The sequence below is a fragment of the Amphiura filiformis genome, chromosome 13, assembly GCF_039555335.1.
Source record: "Amphiura filiformis chromosome 13, Afil_fr2py, whole genome shotgun sequence".
Classification (NCBI taxonomy): domain Eukaryota; kingdom Metazoa; phylum Echinodermata; class Ophiuroidea; order Amphilepidida; family Amphiuridae; genus Amphiura; species Amphiura filiformis.
The window spans coordinates 36,414,674-36,436,227 of NC_092640.1; the positions used below are offsets into that span (position 1 = coordinate 36,414,674).

Below are 21,554 nucleotides of genomic sequence, written 5' to 3' on the forward strand. Positions count from 1 at the left end.
TAGTATATTGATGTCAAATTAGATGGATTGAGCACTATCCATTTACATTTATTGGTTGTTCGGAGTTTTTAAAATATTGGCCAGGATAAAGTTGAGCAAGGATTTTAAAATTCATAGTGAGACTTTTAAGGGGTACTACACCCCTGCCCAATTTTGTGCCTATTTTTGCATTTTTCTCAAAAATTATAGCGCATTGGTGACAAGTAAGATATGTATATTATAGGGGCAAGGACTACAACTACTGCACTGGAAATTTTATTTCAGCACAGACAGCAGTTGTGGAGTTACAGTCAAAAATGAGGGAAAACCAATATTTGATCAATAAATCAATAACTACTTTCCTTGAGTTGCTGAATTTTCAGTGCAGTAGTTGTAGTCTTTGCCCCTATAATATAAATATCTTACCTGTCACCAATGCGCTATAATTTTTTGAGAAAAACGCAAAAATGGGCAGCAAATGAGGCTGGTGAAAGATAGGTTAATATGTACAACTGGATATTTGAATACTATGAAAGCTTTATTATTAATTCAAGCACTGCACTTTTGGTTGTAAAATAGTCAAAAAGATTCCTTTTGTTCATTCCATCATGTGTGATAGTAATGTAAATTTCAGTTGTCAATTACACTAAAATTCTACCTACACTGGTATTACTGTAAGGCAAATGTGCTATTCCAGTTGAAATCCATACCCCCCCTACGGAAGACATGACCTTAATCTTTCACAGATGGAATGTGAATCTCAGATGGAGTTACCAGAATAGGTGATGACTCCATTTGAAATCTACCCCCCTATGTGTGCGAGATTATGTCTTCCCACAGAGGTGTATAAATTTCAACTGGATTATTAAATAGCCTAATGAAAGTTAATCGTGGGTTTCTCGCATGTGTCACCTTTTTAATGCCACAATTTAATAGCCAAAATTATTCATAATTTTTGTCATTTTATTGGAAACATGGAATGTTAGTCTTTTCCTACTTTTACCATAAGAGGTCAATATTCTAAATAAGCTATAGTATATAGACCTGTCATTTTCTTGCCTTTGGTAAATCAAAAAATCTCGCAATATGTGCTATAATGAATGTTCAAAAGTAGTGAACAATGAAAGAGTCGCCTCATCCCCAACTTTCAATAAGGAATGACAAAAAGCACCTGGATTGGCCAATTGATCCAAGGGGAATGTTGGCGATTTATAATCAGAGTATTGGTTCTTTACACCAGAAAGTTGATATTTTACTCCAATTATGTGTGCACTCAGATTGTAGGTATTTCTGTTGCTGTGAATACTGATGATGTGAAGTATGTTTGAGATTTGATTACAATCAAATAAATACGGTAAACTGCAATCCATATACAAACTCATAGTCATGTGCATTTTTAGTTTTCCATTTGTCTTTATACATGTATTAGAACCAACTTCAACGAAGGCACCTATGATAACAATATAATATATCATCAACAACGACATACAATAATTTCAAAAATCGCAACCAATATGTTGATTTGCTTCTCATATCAAAACTGCTGGAGTACTATTAACTCAAAATTTGCAAACATTGTTTTTAATGATAGGCCTTAATGTCAGTTCGAAACTGAATCATGTTTCCCACCTGTGGGAGCCCCTACATTATGCTACCTAAATGTAAAGCACCTAAGCTTGTCCAAATATGCAATGACGTCCGGGCGATGTTGTGGTTCGAACCCAAAGACAACCTTGCTGTACTCGGCGATTTCCAAATCTTTATAGTAGGGATGTCCACTGTCCATACAGTTTCCACTAGAACGATTTTTCATTTACTGTGTGCGTGCACTCACACACGTATTGTCTATGGAGAAACTGATCGATACAAGAAATCCCAGGCCTGTTAAATGGCGTACATACTTGTTTTTGATCCAAATGTAGGCCTATATCAGGGTGTTTCAAGAAATTCCTGATTCCACGGAAAACATTAACCAAACTTTTTCCTGATTGGTCAGTAAATAGAGAGGACCTTCCTCCATGCAGAGATCAACTTTTTTTAATGAAAAATTTAATGAGATGAGAACTACAACAGGTTGAAGTGACACCATTCCGTGCATCACGTGTTCAAACGCAATTATTTCCGAATTTGGAGTGAATCAGACAAGCAAACTTACATAGTCATAAAATGTAACTATTTTTGAAGACAAAATGTACAGGATGTTAAGAAATTTAAGAATGTTTAAGCCTACCGCGGCCCATCTCAAATCATGCACTTCTCACTACCATGTCCATTTCATATGCTATCCATCATGGCCCTGGGATCATGGCTTCCATGCACACACAGTGTATTGCTCAATGTATTAAAGATAACCTTTGAGTTGGAGCAAATTTCTCAAAATTGGTAGTGATTAATATTACCAAACTTATGCCATGATGAAATATAATAATTTTTGAAGATAAAATGTGCTGACCGTAAAAGATTGAACAATGTTTAAGACTACCGCCATTCATTTGAAATAATGCACTTATTGTTCATCTCCTCTATGGAGATATTTTCCATGGCGGCCATCTATGATCATGCTTGCGGTTTCACCAAACAAACCATGGGTTTTGAGGTCTTATATTTTTTTTGTTGTGTGTCAACAAAATCGATTAAATTTTCAGGATGATCTTATTTTCATGTTGTTATAAGCAAATATAATGTTCCAGATAACGCTAGTTAATAAATACATTAAGAAAAAGTACCTTAAAATTGCACTTTCTGTTAGTAATCCTTTTTGGACTTTAACTTTTTAACATGTTCTAGCAGCCCTATATAAAACCGTAACACTCAAAAGGCCATATCTCTGGAATGAAACGTCCGATTAAGATTATTTAAACGCCAAAATGTTTCTTTCATCAATTCCCAGCCAATAAGTTAGGTCTGAATCAATTTAAAAGTACTTCAATTTTTAGTGGACATGCCTATTTATAGGCCAATTTACATTTTAAATTTATTTGATAATGATAATAAAAAAATCTTATGTTTCCCTCAAGTAGCTTTAGTTATAGCATTATGAAAAAATAAATGACACACCAGAATGATTTTCCCATAAACAATGATAAAAAATTGTTTGTATTTCAGTACAGTAAATGCTTTTGATATAGAAGATTTATGCTTTTGATATAGAAGATGCGTATTTCTATCGTCAGCATCGATCAGTTAACATTGTCATCTTTTTTAATTTGCTGAAGGGTAATGGCTAATATTGTATCAAATCAGGCAGACAAGCCCCCGTCGATGGGTATCGATGTGCTGGTGATATTGTCAGCAGCCGGTGAACATAAAAAGTTTACTGTTTCGCCAATCTGAGAGACGAGAAAAAGAAGACAAAAAATCGTATATAACAATTTCTTAAGGTTAGCAACTATTTTAAACTGTTGCGATTTGGTAGTTCACAGCATCTTACGAAAGGTAGTGAGCTTTAGCAAAAATTGCATTGATCATTTCATAGTGAGTATATAGAAGAATTTAAATAGCACAGAGATACTTGTATAGGTTCTGTAGTTCTTGAGTTATGTTGTAAAGAGAGCTGAAACAAACAACACTTTTGTAAAACGTACATAACTCATTAACAACAATAAATTAAGCAACTTTTCGAAGTATATGATTTGTATAATGAACTTTTGTAAAACATCGAAGTGTTATTTTTCAATAATATATTGATTTAGATAATGAAAATTGATAATTTGGCTGCTTCGACCAACAATACCTAGTCTACCCTTAAGTATCCTTGCGTGGTACATCACCAGGGTACACCATAAGCCTTGTTTATCATCTTTATTTGTGCGAGTAGTGTTTGCGGTAAACGTAGACGCTTTTGTGAAACTTTCAAGTATATACATTAACCGTGGACGTTTAATACTGCAACCGGGGACCATTCCCGTTTAGCAAGTGAGATGTGCAATTGACTGCAAACGGCCAAAATGATTTTGAGAGTGGATCATCTATTGTTGATATAAAAATAAGTCCCTGGTTGATAGGTTAAAATCAAAAACAATCATTTATGTAAAATGAGTCCAGTTAGGTGCAGAAAATCAGAATAAACATGTCCGCGGAGTTTGCCAAGAAATACATGTGGGTGTGTGTGTGTTGGGGGTGGATTCATTGTTTTATTACCTGTTCTGGAGTGACTAGTTCTTTGGAAGGATTATTCATGATTTCAGCCTGTAAGAAAAATAAAACGGAAAGTGAATACAATAAACATGATAAAATAATAATATAGCTCCCGAAGTGTCTTTCAGTATCCCCCAACAAAAGACGTGTCACTTCCTTTACAAAGAAGTACTGTCACTGGTCTGCTCAATGTCTTTATTGTCCTTTGGGTGGACCAGCAGACTTTTAGGCGTGTTGGTAGGTCTCATGGCTGGGGAGATGTTATCTTTCCTGAAAATTCTTTAAATTTTCTTCAACAAGGATTCAATGTAGGGTATACCTTTGGATGGTGTGTCTTCCTTCTTTTTCTGACTCGGTTTTGGTTGTTTGTCTTTTATTTGCTGCTTCACTCTATCAAACGACCATTTGGGGTAATTCTCTAAATTCTGTTTGCTCTGTACTGATCTTATTCTCCTCCTCTTTCTGGTCTTTTTCCATGCTATCCATCAGGGTCCATATGATGCCAAGTTTTTCATTTTTATAGTTTAGTAAAACTTACCTCTGCAGCCTCCTTGCTGATGCCTTTTTCTTTCATTCTTTTATCTACCTGCATCCAATAGACTGAAAAACAAGTGACAAAATTCTGGTATTACTGTTATAATATTATGTGTACTAAAACTCTAACCTTAATTACCTTACCTTAAAAATATCAATTAATTAATTAATACCATACGTTATTCGCTAAAGCATCTTTATAGACGAAAGTACAGATTTCCTCATTTTGATACCAGGTGTGTTAGAGTTCCTCTTTCCAGCTGATTTCCTCTTTATTTATTGCCAAAATTTACATGTTTTCTTTTATTTTGAGCCCATATTTGACGTTTTTACCCTGATTTTGCGCTATTTTTCAGCTTTTTTTATAGTAATTTTCCTGGTTTTATGTCTGAGGCCTCTCACACCCCTGTGATACTTACATTATATGCATCTACGACTTATTTTACGGAAGATACTTACTGTCTGTAGCGACCCATCCTGGGCATATGGCATTACATGTAACCCCTGTTCCTGCCGTCTCTAATCCGACAACCTAATTAAACAGTAAAAGGTCATAGTAATATTGAAATACAAAGTCGTTTTTAAAATATAGTACTGTAAAACCTCGTCTACAAGCATAGAGTGTTTTTGATGAAATCTAAATTAATAAGAAACATCTGTTAAAGGGGCATTTCGTGATCCACAGCCTCATCCCCCACTTTTCCCAAAAAAGTTGAGATTTTTACACCACTGGATACCTCTGGCTACATAATGTTTATGTACCAAATATTTCTTGCAGATTAATTCGTTCAGCAAAATATCGCCAAATTTGAATTTCGTTCTGGTGCACCAGAACGAAATTACAACACATTGTCTATGGAGCAGTGTAATACACATAATCATGCATAACTCGTAAACGCAAAATCGGAATCAACTGAAATTTTGGAAATAAGCTTTTTTCGTGGATATCTATTGCAAAATGTCATAAAAAGAGGATGTTAGGATCACGAAATCCTCCTTTAATATGCCAATACAATAAATTGGTCTTACAGTAAATACTTGTTTGTATGTTTGTATCAGTAATGTATTTGCTCAAACTCCATAATGTTATAATTTTGTCGATGGATGGCGCCTGGAATAATTTAGCTTTCATCAAAAGCACTCTATATGCTTGTAAACAAGATTTTAAGGTATTACCTTTGTTTTTGTTTTGTTTTGTTGTTGTTTTGCTTGTTTTTTGTTTTTTTGGTTTTTTTAATTTTTTTTTTATTTTTATTTTATTTATTTATTTTTTTTTTTGGCTTTTTGTTTTGTAATCAAATTCCAAAAGTATTTGAAAAAAAAATTCTACTCTCATGACTATTTAAGTATTACAACAATAGTTGATAAATATGTTTGGGTTTTTTGCAGGAAAATCAAAAATTCGTTTTGTGCTTCAATTATACTCAGCTTTGATAATTTTTCCAATATACTTGTTCATGATACATGTCTCATTATGTGTTTTAGCTGCACTAACATTCTTATACTAACGCATATATCGAACTTTGGAATGCATAAGGTCAATGAAAGTCGATTCCTTGTTTCCCATTACATAATTTTTCATGACTGTGTAGGTGACCATTTCATTATTCATTATTTTATACCATTTCATTATTTCATCTGTCACAGGTGTAAACCAATAACTACCCATATACATTTGATAAATCACAGTTTGTAGTTTACAACCACATGAAGGTGATTGTACAACTAAAATATCAAAAGTTTTTTACGGGATGAGATCAGAGCAGATCAAAAAGTGCGGGACAGAGAATTGAGTAGGTAATAGTATTCATTATTAATTCATTATTATCCATATACCATGCTCCTACTGCAAAGAAAATCCCTGAAAATCAACAGAAAGAGATTTATGATATTTTAAAACCATAATTATTTATTTGTATGCTGAAGTTTGTTAGAAATTAACATTTTAGTCAAAATAATGAAATATTTGGTCGGCAATTGTTTTTGAGCGGAGTAGGGTAACGGGAAACAAGGAATCAACTTTCATTAGCCTAATAATCATACGATCTCAAACATATGCTAATCTATCAGGACACAGTTCTTTAACCTTTTGTATGGGTACAAAAACTCCCGGCAAAAACTCATACTCCACAACCGTGTGCTCTGATTGTTGAATGAATGTTTTGATCTATGCAATCGAAGAGGATACTATCATTTTGGGTCATAGTGTATTTAGGCTCTGGTATGAACGTTTGCACAATACTTATTGTGAGACATGAGAGCACATACATTCTGAAAGAATTTCCTTTTGATATTAAATAATTTGGATTTGTTGAAATTTGCGATATAGGCCTAATACAAATTAAATTTTATGACAAATTATTAAAAATTTACATTTTTGACAGTTTTTGTTAAAACAGTCCTCGCAATAAAAATTATAAAGCTAATGGTATATTTACTTAAAGCGTGTGTAGCTGGGAGGAAAAGCCGACGATTACTAGAAAATTTTGATCTTTCGTATTAAAGATCTAGAAAATTGAGGTCTTTTGGGGAAAAAATTGTATCTTCAAAACGAAATGTCAAACTTTTCAAATGATCGTCGGCTTTTCCTTCCAGCTACATACACTTTCAGTACATTTCATTAATTTAAAAAAAACAACATCAATTTTTAATAATTTGCTATAAAATTTGTATTAGGGGCTATATCGCCAATTTAAAAAAAAATCAAAATTATTTGATATCAGAAGTATATACCTCGTAATAAGAATACAATTTGCTATGTCTGATGTGCTCTCATGTCCCACAAAAAATACTGTGCAAACATTGTTACCAGAGCCCTTAACTAAGTTCTTACCTTTGTTAAACCAAGCATACCATGTTTAGCAGAACAGTATGCTGATTTGAATTTGACAGCATTCATACCTAGACGGGATGAAATGTTGATGATCCGACCCCAACCTATAAATGGAATGCAATAAAACACAAAATTATTACTAGCTTCATATACATGTATTATTATATTAATTTTAATGTTGTACATTTATAGGTAGGCCTAGGCTCACATACAATATACCGTAAAAACCTGATAATAAGCATGTGTTACACATAATTGTAACTAAGAAAGAACAAAACTGAACAAAGTTCTTGTCCGAGCAACTCGTTAATATACATATGGGCCTATGGTTATTATCAATTTTTTATGGTTGTCCTAGTATTAAAATTTGGTCAAACATTTTAAAGCATAGGCCTACAGTCATGACAATTAATAACAACATCCAGCATCAACAATTTAGGTGTATGGGGGTGGGGCACTCGTGATCCTAATACCTCCGCACACTTCAAACTGTGTCCTTAGTAAACTGTTGTATTACGGGCAAAATGTGAATGAATATATTTTTACTCCCACAACGTAGTAGGCCTACTCCTCGAATGTACGTATTTACCACATTTTAGTACTCGATGACGACAATTTGCACACAATGTAGGCCTATAGTATAGGCTTACCCGTTGCATGTCTTTGTAAAATACTAGATTTGGTGGAATAACTTGATCTGCATTGATTGTGGAGGGGTGGGTGTGTCACAGTTGTTGAATGTTTGTGAGTAGGGGTGTGTGTTTATTTATGTGGTTATATCTGTGTAAGGGGTAGGTTGGGGTAGATGGGTGGGGGTGTTGGATGATTATTTGTATAATATGTAGCCTATATATTTGTGTTATGTGCCCGCGTCTAAGTATGCGTGTGGATTTCCGATAAAAAGTTATCATCTTTATTATTACCTTTCTTTTTCATGGCAGGTACAAAATGTTTAGTTAACATAAATGGCGTAGTAAGCATAGTCGTAATCAAAGTATCCCATTTGTCAAGAGGAAAATCCTCAACAAGTGATATATGTTGATTTCCTGAAAAAAAAAAGCATTTCAAAGTTCAATTATTAAAATGTATAGGCTAACGTGTCAATTCTAACATAATTCCGAAGTTCCAATAATTATTAAAATCTTTAAGCTAACGTGTATATTCTATTAACACAATATTTCTTTACCAAAAAGGCTAATATAATAATTTCAACTTTGACAAGACTGCGGGCCTATAGATTTGTCAAGATTTTTTTAAAGGGGCATTTTGTCATTCATAGTCCCATCCCCCACTTTTCTAAAAAAAAAAAAAAATTCTTGCAGATTCATTCTGACCATGCATGTTTTTCCTATATGCCTCCTTAACCCTAACCCAACTAGGACTCACTAAAGCTCACTATTAAAACCACTCTGCGTGCATGCATTCCACGGGACTTGATGACGCAATCAGACCAAGTCATATATACCCAGGGAATCGTTGGCCGGGCCAACGTCCCCTGTGTAGCTACATGCTGGGGATCTTCTGCGTGGCATGCGAGGGGTCCGAGGTTCGAATCCAGGGGTGCCAAGTGACTTTCTTCTTCATCTTCTCTCCTTTTCGTTCCTTCTTTCCTTCCGATAGCCAAAAACCACGGGTGGGGTTAGGGTTAACGAAAGTATCGTCAAATTTGTATTTACGAGATACAGCACAGTGGCCTATGGACCAATGTAACATACATAGGCCTAATAACTCGCAAACGCAAAATGGGAATCAACTTAAATTTGGAAAATAAACTTTATTTCGTGGATATCTACTCAAACATACCATAAAAAGAGGATGCTAGAATTTAAAAAAAAATGCTCCTCTAAACAATGCTCACCAACGATGAAGAACATTTTTATTGTAGAATCAGAAGAAAGTGTGTTTCAAAAATAATTTTGCAATAACTTATAGGCCTAAGTATAAGCAGCACTTTACCTGCATTGTTAACTAATATATCAATTCCATCCGGATATATCTGGTCCACTTGTTGACATAAACTACTAGCTCCATCTGTTGTACTCAAATCAGCTTGGGTGTAGTGAACGGCTACATTGAACTGTCTAAGGAAATAAAAGTTGATGATGCTGCATCATGCATTATCATACAATCTCGCCAAATATGAACATAACAAAATAATTACTTTTGTACATCTCAAAGCTGGTTACTCCTTCATGTAATTAACGAAATTAAGGTTACGGTTAGGGTTAGTTTAGGGTTAGGCTTCGGGTTAGGATTAGCTTACACAAAATAATAACATGAAGGATCTATTTTCGGACGAGCTTGCTAAAAATCCGACAAACTGCATGGCATTTGCATTTGCAAACATACCGTAAAGATACGCCAAATGGCGCTATGGGTTCCCTTGACATAGGCCTAAGTGGAATTTTAGACACAACCTAAAAGTGCCCTCCCGTAAAACTCCCACCAAGCAAATATTAAGGGCACGGAACTTTAGTTCTTGTTGAGGTTTCAGAGGAGGGAGCTCTCTATTTGCACATGAAATTTACCCCAAGGCAAAGGAGCTCAAGTGCGCCATTACTGTCTGTTCAATTAGCTTAGATTCTTGAATTTTTAAGATATTAGTAGTAAATACGCCTTTAGGGACCATTTCAAGGTCACACGATTCACGAGGTCAAAGGTCAACTTATGTCAAAGGTCAACCGGAAGTGCCGCCATTTTGAAAAGGTCAACCGGAAATACCGCCATTTTGAAAAGGTCAACCGGAAATACCGCCATTTTGAAAAGGTCAACCGAAAATACCAACATTTAAAAAATAAAAAAAAAATTTTAAAAAAAATTCAAAAAAAAAAATTTCAAAAAAATTTCAAAAAAATTTCAAAAAAAAAAAAAAAATTTCAAAAAAAAATTTCAAAAAAAAAAAATTTCAAAAAAATTTTCAAAAAAATTTTCAAAAAAAAAAAAAAATTTCAAAAAAAAAATTTCAAAAAAAATTTTCAAAAAAAATTTCAAAAAAATTTTCAAAAAATTTTCAAAAAAAATTCAAAAAAAAAAAAAAAAAAAAAAATTTTACCAAAAAAAATAAAAATTTCAAAAAAAATTTCAAAAAAAAAAAAAATCAAAACAATTTGGGAAAAAAATCATGAGGACGTGGCTAATTGCCACAGATGAATATGAATGAGCGAATGTAAATAAGGGACGTTAATATTTAGGGATGTTAATATTTAGGGACGGTGAAAGGAGTCAATGAGCAGGGAAATGAGCAAATGAGCATGGAAATGAGCAAATGAGCAGCGAAATGAGCGAATGAGCAGTGAAATGAGCAGATGAGCATTGAAATGAGCAAATGAGCAGGGAAATGAGCATATGAGCAGTGAAATGAGCAAATGAGCAGTGAAATGAGCAAATGAGCAGTGAAATGTGCAAATGAGCAGTGAAATGAGTCAATGAGCAGGGAAATGAGCATGGAAAGGAGTCAATGAGCATGAAAAATGAAATAAACAAACGTAAGATTCTATCTTCTTTTAAAACTTTTATTAGCAACTTCCAGAAAAGAGCGGTCGATTAACGCGCTTTAATCATCGCTTTCCATCTCGTCATCCTCTTCGTCCTGTTGGAAAAGCCCGGTGAATTGAGATCGATGTTTAGCCAACGTTATTTTCACCGCTTTGCCTACGTCCATGCCTTTATCTGTCTTCTCTTCTAGGTCGATCACGATATCCTGATGAGTTTCGTCACATATCAAATGGACGTTAAGTGCCAAAAATATCCCGTAGCAGTCAAAAAATCTCGTTTAACGGCCCATACAGTCTTCATATTAGCCTTTTCCCTGGCCAGGTCTTCAGCCATACCATCGTTGACGTACTTTTCGTATTTTTGGGTCCTCATCTCGCGAGTAGCAACTCTGGCCCGTTTAAGCCATTCTCGATCGTGACATTATCCTCCAACTCCACGTCGCTATCTTCTCCGGATGTCGCGCTTCCCTTCGGAATCATCCGTCTCCGAATTTTCGTGTTCGGAATCGTCCGTCTCGGGCGTTCCTCCTCTTCGCCGTGCATCATTTTCACGTGTCTCCTCAAGTTGAATGATCGATCGAAATGTTTGTCGCATAGCGTGACAAGAGTGGGGTTTGAACGCTGAAATAGAAGCCATGCATGCGTCGACTCCTCGAGAGTTGATCTCCAAATGACAAGAACGAGGTGAAACCGACCTTTTTATAACCTGCTCTTTGACACATTTCGCTGCTCATTTGCTCATTTCACTGCTCTTTGACTCATTTCGCTGCTCATTTCACTGCTCATTTGCTCATTTCACTGCTCATTTGCTCATTTCACTGCTCATTTGCTCATTTCACTGCTCATTTGCTCATTTCACTGCTCATTCGCTCATTTCACTGCTCATTTTACGTGCTCATTGACTCATTTCCCTGCTCATTTGCTCATTTCCCTGCTCATTTGCTCATTTCGCTGCTCATTGACCCATTTCCTTGCTCATTCGCTCATTTTGCTGCTCATTCGCTCATTGCACTGCTCACTTGTTCGTCAAAGGTCACGCGGTCCTGTCAGGGTCAAAGGTCAACCGGAAATACAGCCATTTTGAAAAAGGTCAACCGGAAATGCCCCTCATTAATATTCAGATATGCTAATTAGCCCCGCCCCCTCATTAATATTTATATATGCATGAGCTCATGTATATTCGCGAGCTAGCTCATGCATACAGCCTGTCTCAAAAAAAATTGTGCATGTGAAAAGCGCCCTCTCTGGCAATTAGAAAATACCGTTGTGAAATAATGTTTACATCAACGTCCAGGGTGTAGTCTTAGCTCTCAAATGCCGTTTGTTCTGTTCAATTTGCTTGTTTTAATCTCGAGATATGTTTAGTTAAAGACGAAAGGGTAAAATCACAATTGTGCCACTTTTTACTAGGGAAGATGGCTTTACATGTAACAGTGATAGCATCAAGTTTATCAAGAGTTCCTTCGTGAAATCAAAAGAATGTATCAATTACACAACACACCAAATTTTTGACTGTTTTGACTGTTTTATCATGATGCAGGAATGATGATTCTCTTTTTCCACTTAAAAGAGATTAAAAGATAAATAAATATTTTACATTCTGCTGTAAAAATGGATTTCACATTCTGCTGTTCTGCATGAGCGTGTCAATGATTTTATCATGGTAAATACTGTTTAAGACATGTTAAAAGACAAACAAATCTTGTGCACTTATACATGTTATAGGTTAATGAAAGCGTATTACTTGTTGGGAGAGATATTAGACAAAATAATGCCCGCGTGCTGATGTTGATGCGTCTAATGCATGCGCCCCGAAAGGGGGAGTGCATTAGACGCATCAACATCAGCTATCATTGATTTACATGTACAGCTCTCTTCCCTAGTAAAAGTGGCACAATTGTGATTTTACCCTTTCGTTGTTAAATAAACATATCTCGAAATTGGAACAAGCAAATTGAACAGAACTAACGGCATTTGAGAGCTAAGACTGCGCCCGTGACGTTGATGTAAGCATTGTGTCACAACGGTATTTTCTAATTGCCAAAGAGGGCGCTTTTCACTTGCACAACTTTTTTTGAGACAGGCTGTATATAAATATTAATGAGGGGGCGTGGCTAATTAGCATATCTGAATATTAATGAGGGGCATTTCCGGTTGACCTTTTTCAAAATGGCTGTATTTCCGGTTGACCTTTGACCCTGACAGGACCGCGTGACCTTTGACGAACAAGTGAGCAGTGCAATGAGCGAATGAGCAGCAAATGAGCGAATGAGCAAGGAAATGGGTCAATGAGCAGCGAAATGAGCAAATGAGCAGGGAAATGAGCAAATGAGCAGGGAAATGAGTCAATGAGCACGTAAAATGAGCAAATGAGCAGTGAAATGAGCGAATGAGCAGTGAAATGAGCAAATGAGCAGTGAAATGAGCAAATGAGCAGTGAAATGAGCAAATGAGCAGTGAAATGAGCAAATGAGCAGTGAAATGAGCAAATGAGCAGCGAAATGAGTCAAAGAGCAGTGAAATGAGCAAATGAGCAGCGAAATGTGTCAAAGAGCAGGTTATAAAAAGGTCGGTTTCACCTCGTTCTTGTCATTTGGAGATCAACTCTCGAGGAGTCGACGCATGCATGGCTTCTATTTCAGCGTTCAAACCCCACTCTTGTCACGCGTGCGACAAACATTTCGATCGATCATTCAACTTGAGGAGACACGTGAAAATGATGCACGGCGAAGAGGAGGAACGCTCCGAGACGGACGATTCCGAACACGAAAATTCGGAGACGGATGATTCCGAGCGGGGAAGCGCGACATCCGGAGAAGATAGCGACGTGGAGTTGGAGGATAATGTCACGTATCGAGAATGGCTTAAACGGGCCAGAGTTGCTACTCGCGAGATGAGGACCCAAAAATACGAAAAGTACGTCAACGAAGGTATGGCTGAAGACCTGGCCAGGGAAAAGGCTAATATGAAGACTGTATGGGCCGTTAAACGAGATTTTTTTGACTGCTACGGGATATTTTTGGCACTTAACGTCCATTTGATATGTGACGAAACTCATCAGGATATCGTGATCGACCTAGAAGAGAAGACAGATAAAGGCATGGACGTAGGCAAAGCGGTGAAAATAACGTTGGCTAAACATCGATCTCAATTCACCGGGCTTTTCCAACAGGACGAAGAGGATGACGAGATGGAAAGCGATGATTAAAGCGCGTTAATCGACCGCTCTTTTCTGGAAGTTGCTAATAAAAGTTTTAAAAGAAGATAGAATCTTACGTTTGTTTATTTCATTTTTCATGCTCATTGACTCCTTTCCATGCTCATTTCCCTGCTCATTGACTCATTTCACTGCTCATTTGCACATTTCACTGCTCATTTGCTCATTTCACTGCTCATTTGCTCATTTCACTGCTCATTTGCTCATTTCCATGCTCATTTCCCTGCTCATTTGCTCATTTCAATGCTCATCTGCTCATTTCACTGCTCATTCGCTCATTTCGCTGCTCATTTGCTCATTTCCATGCTCATTTGCTCATTTCCCTGCTCATTGACTCCTTTCACCGTCCCCTAAATATTAACATCCCTAAATATTAACGTCCCTTATTTACATTCGCTCATTCATATTCATCTGTGGCAATTAGCCACGTCCTCATGATTTTTTTCCCAAATTGTTTTGATTTTTTTTTTTTTGAAATTTTTTGAAATTTTTTATTTTTTTTGGTAAAATTTTTTGAATTTTTTTTTTTTGAATTTTTTTGTTTAATTTTTTTTTTTTTTTTTGTAATTTTTTTTTTGGAAATTTTTTTTTTTTGAAATTTTTTTTTGAAATTTTTTTTTTGAACATTTTTTTGAACATTTTTTTGAAAATTTTTTTGAAATTTTTTTTTTGACTTTTTAAAAATTTTTTTAATTTTCAAAATGGTGGTATTTCCGGTTGACCTTTTCAAAATGGCGGTATTTCCGGTTGACCTTTTCAAAATGGCGGTATTTCCGGTTGACCTTTTCAAAATGGCGGCACTTCCGGTTGACCTTTGACATAAGTTGACCTTTGACCTCGTGAATCGTGTGACCTTGAAATGGTCCCTAAAGGCGTATTTACTACTACTGATATTTGAAAAAATAGAAAATTGTGGTCAAAGTTATCAAAGAAAATTGTTAGCACAGCCTTAGACCTAACGTGATTTATACTTTTCAAATTCTAAAGTTCAATTTAAAACCCCATTTCTTTTCAATTTTGGTCTTTTCCCGCGATATTTTCATAAAAAGCCGTAGAACGTCGGGTACCATAAACTTTTTTAATCAATCCATTTAGAGCAATGGGGACGAATGCCACAATGCGCAGAGATAGTATTTATTCGACCATCCGCATCAGGAAGTATTGTCCAGCAAAATATTTGCCAGTAAGCCTAATTTGTGTTGAAACCCTACTGTTGAAACATTACGTTTATTATTATTTATGAACTAAGGTTTCTAAAATAGGCCCAGCTTACATTCCTTGCGTATTTATTTATTTATTTATTTATTTATTTATTTATTTATTTATTTATTTATTTATTGTGCGAATGGGTCTGAGAAGGTGTAGGCCTATAGGCATAAAACTACACATTATTTTCAATTTGTTATTTCGTTTTGTACTTGTTTGTTGAATACAAACTGAAAAAACTGTGAAACAAAAGAACTTCTTTTGTACAAGAAAATATTATTTAAAACAATCAGGTTACAGAAAACAATTCTTGTAAAGTCACTGTATCTGAAATTGTCAAGCGAATGCTGATATTCTTGGGAAGTTAAACAAAACTCAATTTACATTGTAAACCAGTTGAAATAAGAACGAAATCCATAATTTTAATGTCATTATTTAGGAAAAAATAATGCTCAGAATAATGTTATGCATAAAACGTAATCGCGCCATATAATTTCGTGTAACAAAAATTCTCAACTTAGGGCATAGACCTTATCCAATAACCGGAACGATATAACAATTGAAATGGCAGGACAGATTGGTGGACAGATTGGTGGACAGATTGTTTTGCTAAATTGGATAGGGTCTATGCCCTAAGTTGAGAATGGACCGTCCCACTCGATTTGTAAAAAGGTTGCGAACCCTTTCGGTGGACCCAAGTAACTGCCTAAAATGAGGCAAAATTGAAAAGAAATGGGGTTTTAAATTGAACTTTGGAATTTGAAAAGTAGGCCTATAAATCACGTTAGGTCTAAGGCTGTGCTAACACTTTTCTTTGATGACTTTGGCCACAAGTTTTTATTTTTTCAAATATCTTAAAAATTCAAGAATCTAAGCTAATTGAACAGACAGTAGGCGAATCTTTACGGTATTACACAATTTTATGTCAACAATACCAGATGCAAGTTCCGGTCTTGTCGTGTAAGTGAGTCTAATATAAAAAAGAGAGAACAGTTTACCAACGTGTTACATAAACAAGACAACAAATAAACCCAAATCCCGACCAGCACACAACCCAGCTTGAAAAAAGCAAGGGAATGTACCGGCGTGGGTTTTGAGCCCACGACCTTCCGACTAGACGGACGCGGATGCCCTCAAAGGCCTATACTGTCTATTTTGGTATTTAGTGACAGCAGATATCAGCAGTGAGTAACAGTAGGCCTACAATATCACATCGTAAATGATCGCCGTTTTCATTTCAGACTAAAGACATGAATTCATGTGTCATGAAAACGACGAAGAGGTCAAAATTTTAAAGGAGCGAAAGCTCTTTGCCCAAACACTATAGTTTATCACAAAAACGTTTCACTTACTTTGACAATTCTGTCACGTGTTTCTGCACCTCTTCTGTTTTAGCATCTCTAGTTCCATGTAGAACTATCGCTGTCCCTCTTTTTGCCAGGCATTTTGCCACACCGAGACCAATACCCCGCTCTCTTGTAGAACCAGTAATCAACGCAACTCTTGACACGGCGTTGGCGGCCATGTCTGCTGACTTTATTATTTGTTTTTATCTGAAGTAAAATCGGAGTAAAATGTATGTCAGCAATTCCGGGCTTTTTACTAAATAGAACAGTCAAAAGGGGAAGAGAGGTTCACTAATAATGCATTTCAACTTGTATCAATCCCATCGCATATAACAAGTAGACCTACCCCGCTAGGAAAATAGTCTTACTTGCATTAGGCCTAATGGCCTATAGGCAACAAAATTAAAATTGTGTCACGGTGCCGGCTGAAAGGGCTTTCCAAGTTAATCACAAGTCGCTCGGGACTTTATTTTTCTCCAAGTGGCTAAATAAATCAAAATCGTCGCCTTTGTTTTAGGCCTAAGGCCTACTGACCCTAAATATAATAGGCCTAATTCATAGACGTCAATCCTGGGGGACGTCCCCGTGCTACCTTTTTGCAAAAGGACCCATTTTGGTTCTTTTCAGTCAGGCCGAATGCCCCCCCCGCCCTCCAAATTTCAAGGCGGATTGATGCTAATGGCCTAATTAGCCTTAGTCTGGTTTTGTCACACCGCATTAATAATTATACAAGACACTGCAGACAGAGATAGGCCTATATATTATAGCCCCTACCAGTGGCGTCGGGGAGGGGGGCACGGGTAGTCTCGATTCCCCTACTACTAGCAGCTCCTCTAAAATCTTCTGCTTGCTTCGCTCGCAGTAGCTGGCCTATAGCTGATTCCCCCGCTTGGGTGCATTTCCCACCGGCATTTCCCCCGTCGACTGACTTTGTTTTATACGTATAGGCCTAAGGCCTACTGACCCTAAATATAATAGACCTAATAGACCTAATTCATAGACGTCAATCCTGACAAAAGTGGGAGGAACGCTTGGGTGCATTTCCCACCGGCATTTCCCCCGTCGACTGACTTTGTTTTATACGTATAGGCCTAAGGCCTACTGACCCTAAATATAATAGACCTAATAGACCTAATTCATAGACGTCAATCCTGACAAAAGTGGGAGGAACGCGACCACCTTGTGTACGCCGCTGACCCCTATTAGGCCCCTATAGGTCTAGGCCTACATATCAATTCTAGCGACCTGTTGCGACCCATAACTTCTGAATTATAGATCGTATTGAGAGAAAAGTACATTATCTGTGATCCTTGGGCCTAGACGAATAATTTTATATACTTTGAAGTGATATTTGAACACTTTCAATTTTTGACCCATGTATAGGCCTTAAGGGAGCTAGAATGAGCGTTTATGGCGTTTCGACAGTATTTTTTGTGGGACATGAGAGCACCTCAGACGTATCGAATTGCACTCTGAATACGAAGCATGTCTTTCTGATATCAAATAATTTTCATTTTTTGAAATTCACGATATAATACAAACTAGACAAATTATTAAAATTTGTTGGTATTTTTCAAATTTTTGATATATAGGCCTAACAGTCCTCGAAATAAATTTTATAAATCTAATGATATATTCTTAAAGTGTATGTAGCTGGGAGGAAAAAGCCGACGATCAATTGAAAATTTTGACCTTTTATATTGAAGATATGGATTTTGTCCCCAAAAGCTTTTTTTGTTGGTGTTTTGGGAAACAAAATCCATATCTTCAATACGAAAGGTCAAAATTTTCAATTGATCGTCGGCTTTTCATCCCACCTACATACACTTTAAGTATAAATCATCAGATTTATAAAGTTTACTTCAAGTACTGTTAAATATCAAAATATCAATTTTTAATGATTTGCCATAAAATGTGTATTACATTGCGAATTTCAAAATAAATCAAAATTATTTGATATCAGAAGGACATTCTTCGTATTCAGAATGCAATTCGATATGTCTGATGTGCTCTAATGTCCCACAATAAATACTGTCCAAACGTTCATACCCCTTCCTTAAGGGACCGATCGTTATTTACTGCAGGGGGAATGGGCGTTTTGGAAACAATATCGACAAAAAAAATTCGGACCCCCCCTTGTTTTCCCGAATTTCTCCATTTAAAACTGAACAATCCCCACTCCTGGTTCAACAAAAAAATTCGTGTTCCCCCCTCAAGATCCCAAAAAAAATCGCCCCCCCCCCCTAATAATGCCCATTCCCCCTGTCGTAAATAACGATTGCGCCCTACCCCTATGGGATCATTTATTTCAAAATGCAGAGGGGGCAGAGGGGGGCAACGTGGCCCGGGCGCCACTCTTAGGGGGGCGCCAAATTGACCAATTCAGCATCGATTCTGCGCCCCTCCAACTTCCAAGCGATGAAAGTCAAAATTTTCGCACGCTTCGCGCGCATTTCAGCACAAAATCAATTGAAAGACCATTTAAGACCGATATTCACCTTCTAGTAAGCAAAATCAGTTAGTGGTAGGCCTTATTTATCCAAAATTTCGCGCGCTCCGCGAGCAAGAATGGGGGGGCGTCTACAATATTCTCGGTGGGGGTAGGGGCGCCAAGCTTGGTTGGAACCATTTTCCATCTTGGACTCACTCGAAACTTGAAAATCTCGGTGGCGTGGAAGAATGAAGTTTCAAACCACTGCTAAGGGGCTGTGCAATAATTATGAGCCGGGGGTTAACATTTCCAAACGGCTCGCCAAAAATCGCTTCCCCCCCTCCCCTCGGCTCGCCAAAAATCGCTTGCCCCCCCCCCTCGGCCTGCGAACAATTATTTGCCCCCCCTTGAATATGCCAAATTTTTTGCATCACAAATTGCAACCCTTCAATGGTCTAGATGTAGGCCTAGGCCTATGTTGAGAGCGCAGCGAGCAGGAAAATTTGCATATTTAAGCGTTTCCGTACTGTTTTCCTAAGCCTTTTTAAAGCGTTTTATTAAAAACGTAGGCCTACCCCAGACAGGGTCTAATTCTGCATAAAACCGGGCAACGTTATTTCTAGGCCTATAGATCTGCTGCGCATTCAAATTGCATTGTATTGCATCGTAATTTCATTTGTGTCTATGCTAATTATGTTTACACAACAGGAACTCACGTGTTTTCAAGCAAATTCGCCGATAATAGGTGATCAAAAGCGATCGGAATGTTACAAAAGTACAGATCGCATTCAGCTTACTTCATATGAGATGATCTTTGGAAAAATACGGCATAATTTGTCTTGGTGTTTGCGGAATGCCATGCAGTAAAATATTAATACGTTGCGGCAATTCATGATTGACAACTAACAATCGGCGTGTCCTTCGTATCCTCCACTGTCAATTTCTTATCCACTCACTAATCCTCACAAAAGCTTTGTGTTGATTACGTAATGTGTGGAGGCAAATTGCAATAAGTACAATGAAATAATGAGTAGGGCGGGCTCCGAGGCGGGTTTCTTCCTCATCTTTAAGGCCGTGTAAAATTAATATTTTGGTTCTCGTCCCTCCTCCTCAATTTCTGGGATTTGTCAGATTTTTTTTTTTTTTTTAGATTTTTCAATTTTTTAGACTTTGGAATGATTTATGAAATCTTCATACATATAAATAAGTTTATTAGAGAACAAGCATCACTTCCAAGTCTTTTTTTTGTATTCTAGAGAATCTCACATTAGCACTGTTGGAGAAGACCGAAAACTCCTGACAATGCTAATTTTACATTGAAAAAAAAAAAAAAAAAAAACCACCTCCCTCCCTCATCAATTCATGAAAATCCTCTGGACGAGAACCAAAACATTAATTTTATACGGCCTAACAGTATTGTTCTCCAAAAAACCCGGAAGCTTGTCGTTTGGAGCTCTAGCTGAAATACAGCAAGATAAATGTAAGATAGTAAATGTAAACCTGTATTTTAGAGTATCTCGAGCTAGCCTACCCCATGAATGTGTGCCAAAAATCGCTTGCCCTCCCCCTCGGCTTGCCAAAAATTGCTTGCCCCCCCCCCCCCCGGCCCCCCCCCCCCCCCCCCCCCCCTTTCGGCTTGCAAAAATTTCTTGCCCCCAATTTTACCCTCCCCATGGGCTCATAATTATTGCACAGCCCCTAAGTATAGGCCTACTGTGCGTCAATATTTTACATGAGTTCGTACGTATAATAATATGCCGAATACATATGACGCTGGTTCCGGGCGCTGGTTGTAGTGTAGCGATAGGCCTATACCACCGTGGACGTGTTGTCTCTCTGGTTTTTCAATGGTATTGCCATTATACCAACAGTGCATATGAATAGCACACAATACAAAAACCGTTGTGGTGGTGCCGGCTGAATGTCAATTTCATCATGCATACAGCGTTGAGCGTTTATATATGGCTATATGTATTAAATACATGTAGTGTACCAAAATGAAATAGATATAAATACAAACCTGAAAACACATGCAACGGGAACGGAACTGAAGCTTTTCTCTAATACGATACCAGACATGAAACACATTGGCGACAGTGGGGCCTACCATAAATAAATCACCGTCCTGATCTGGATATTAAGGGCGCAGACCACAAAATAACTTCTCCATTGAAAATCCATTGATTAAATCTATATAACATTAATTTGTGCTGGCAAGGCCCCGGGGCAAGGCCGACTGGCCAGGCAGCTGCCTGGGGGGGTTCTTCCTGGTTGAAGGTATACGGGGATGTGCCACGGTTTTGGGGTACCTTTTCAGCGATTTTGGTATATCGATGGGTGGGTTTTCAGTGGATACCAATGCGCCCAATTCAATTTT

The 21,554-nt window shown here is 37.1% G+C and overlaps 1 protein-coding gene across 1 annotated transcript; it reads right to left on the reverse strand.

Moving 5' to 3' along the window:
- Window positions 1–1,012: 1,012 nt before the first annotated feature.
- LOC140168281 (D-beta-hydroxybutyrate dehydrogenase-like) lies at window positions 1,013–21,307 on the reverse strand. The gene is made up of 9 exons (XM_072191636.1): window positions 21,198–21,307; window positions 16,753–16,953; window positions 9,440–9,564; window positions 8,407–8,529; window positions 7,484–7,587; window positions 5,110–5,182; window positions 4,655–4,716; window positions 4,120–4,167; window positions 1,013–3,308 (listed from the first exon to the last, which is right to left on the reverse strand). Exons 2-9 carry the CDS (start codon window positions 16,923–16,925, stop codon window positions 3,219–3,221), a joined length of 798 nt encoding a protein of 265 aa, XP_072047737.1. The 5' UTR covers window positions 16,926–16,953; window positions 21,198–21,307; the 3' UTR covers window positions 1,013–3,218.
- Window positions 21,308–21,554: the final 247 nt, after the last annotated feature.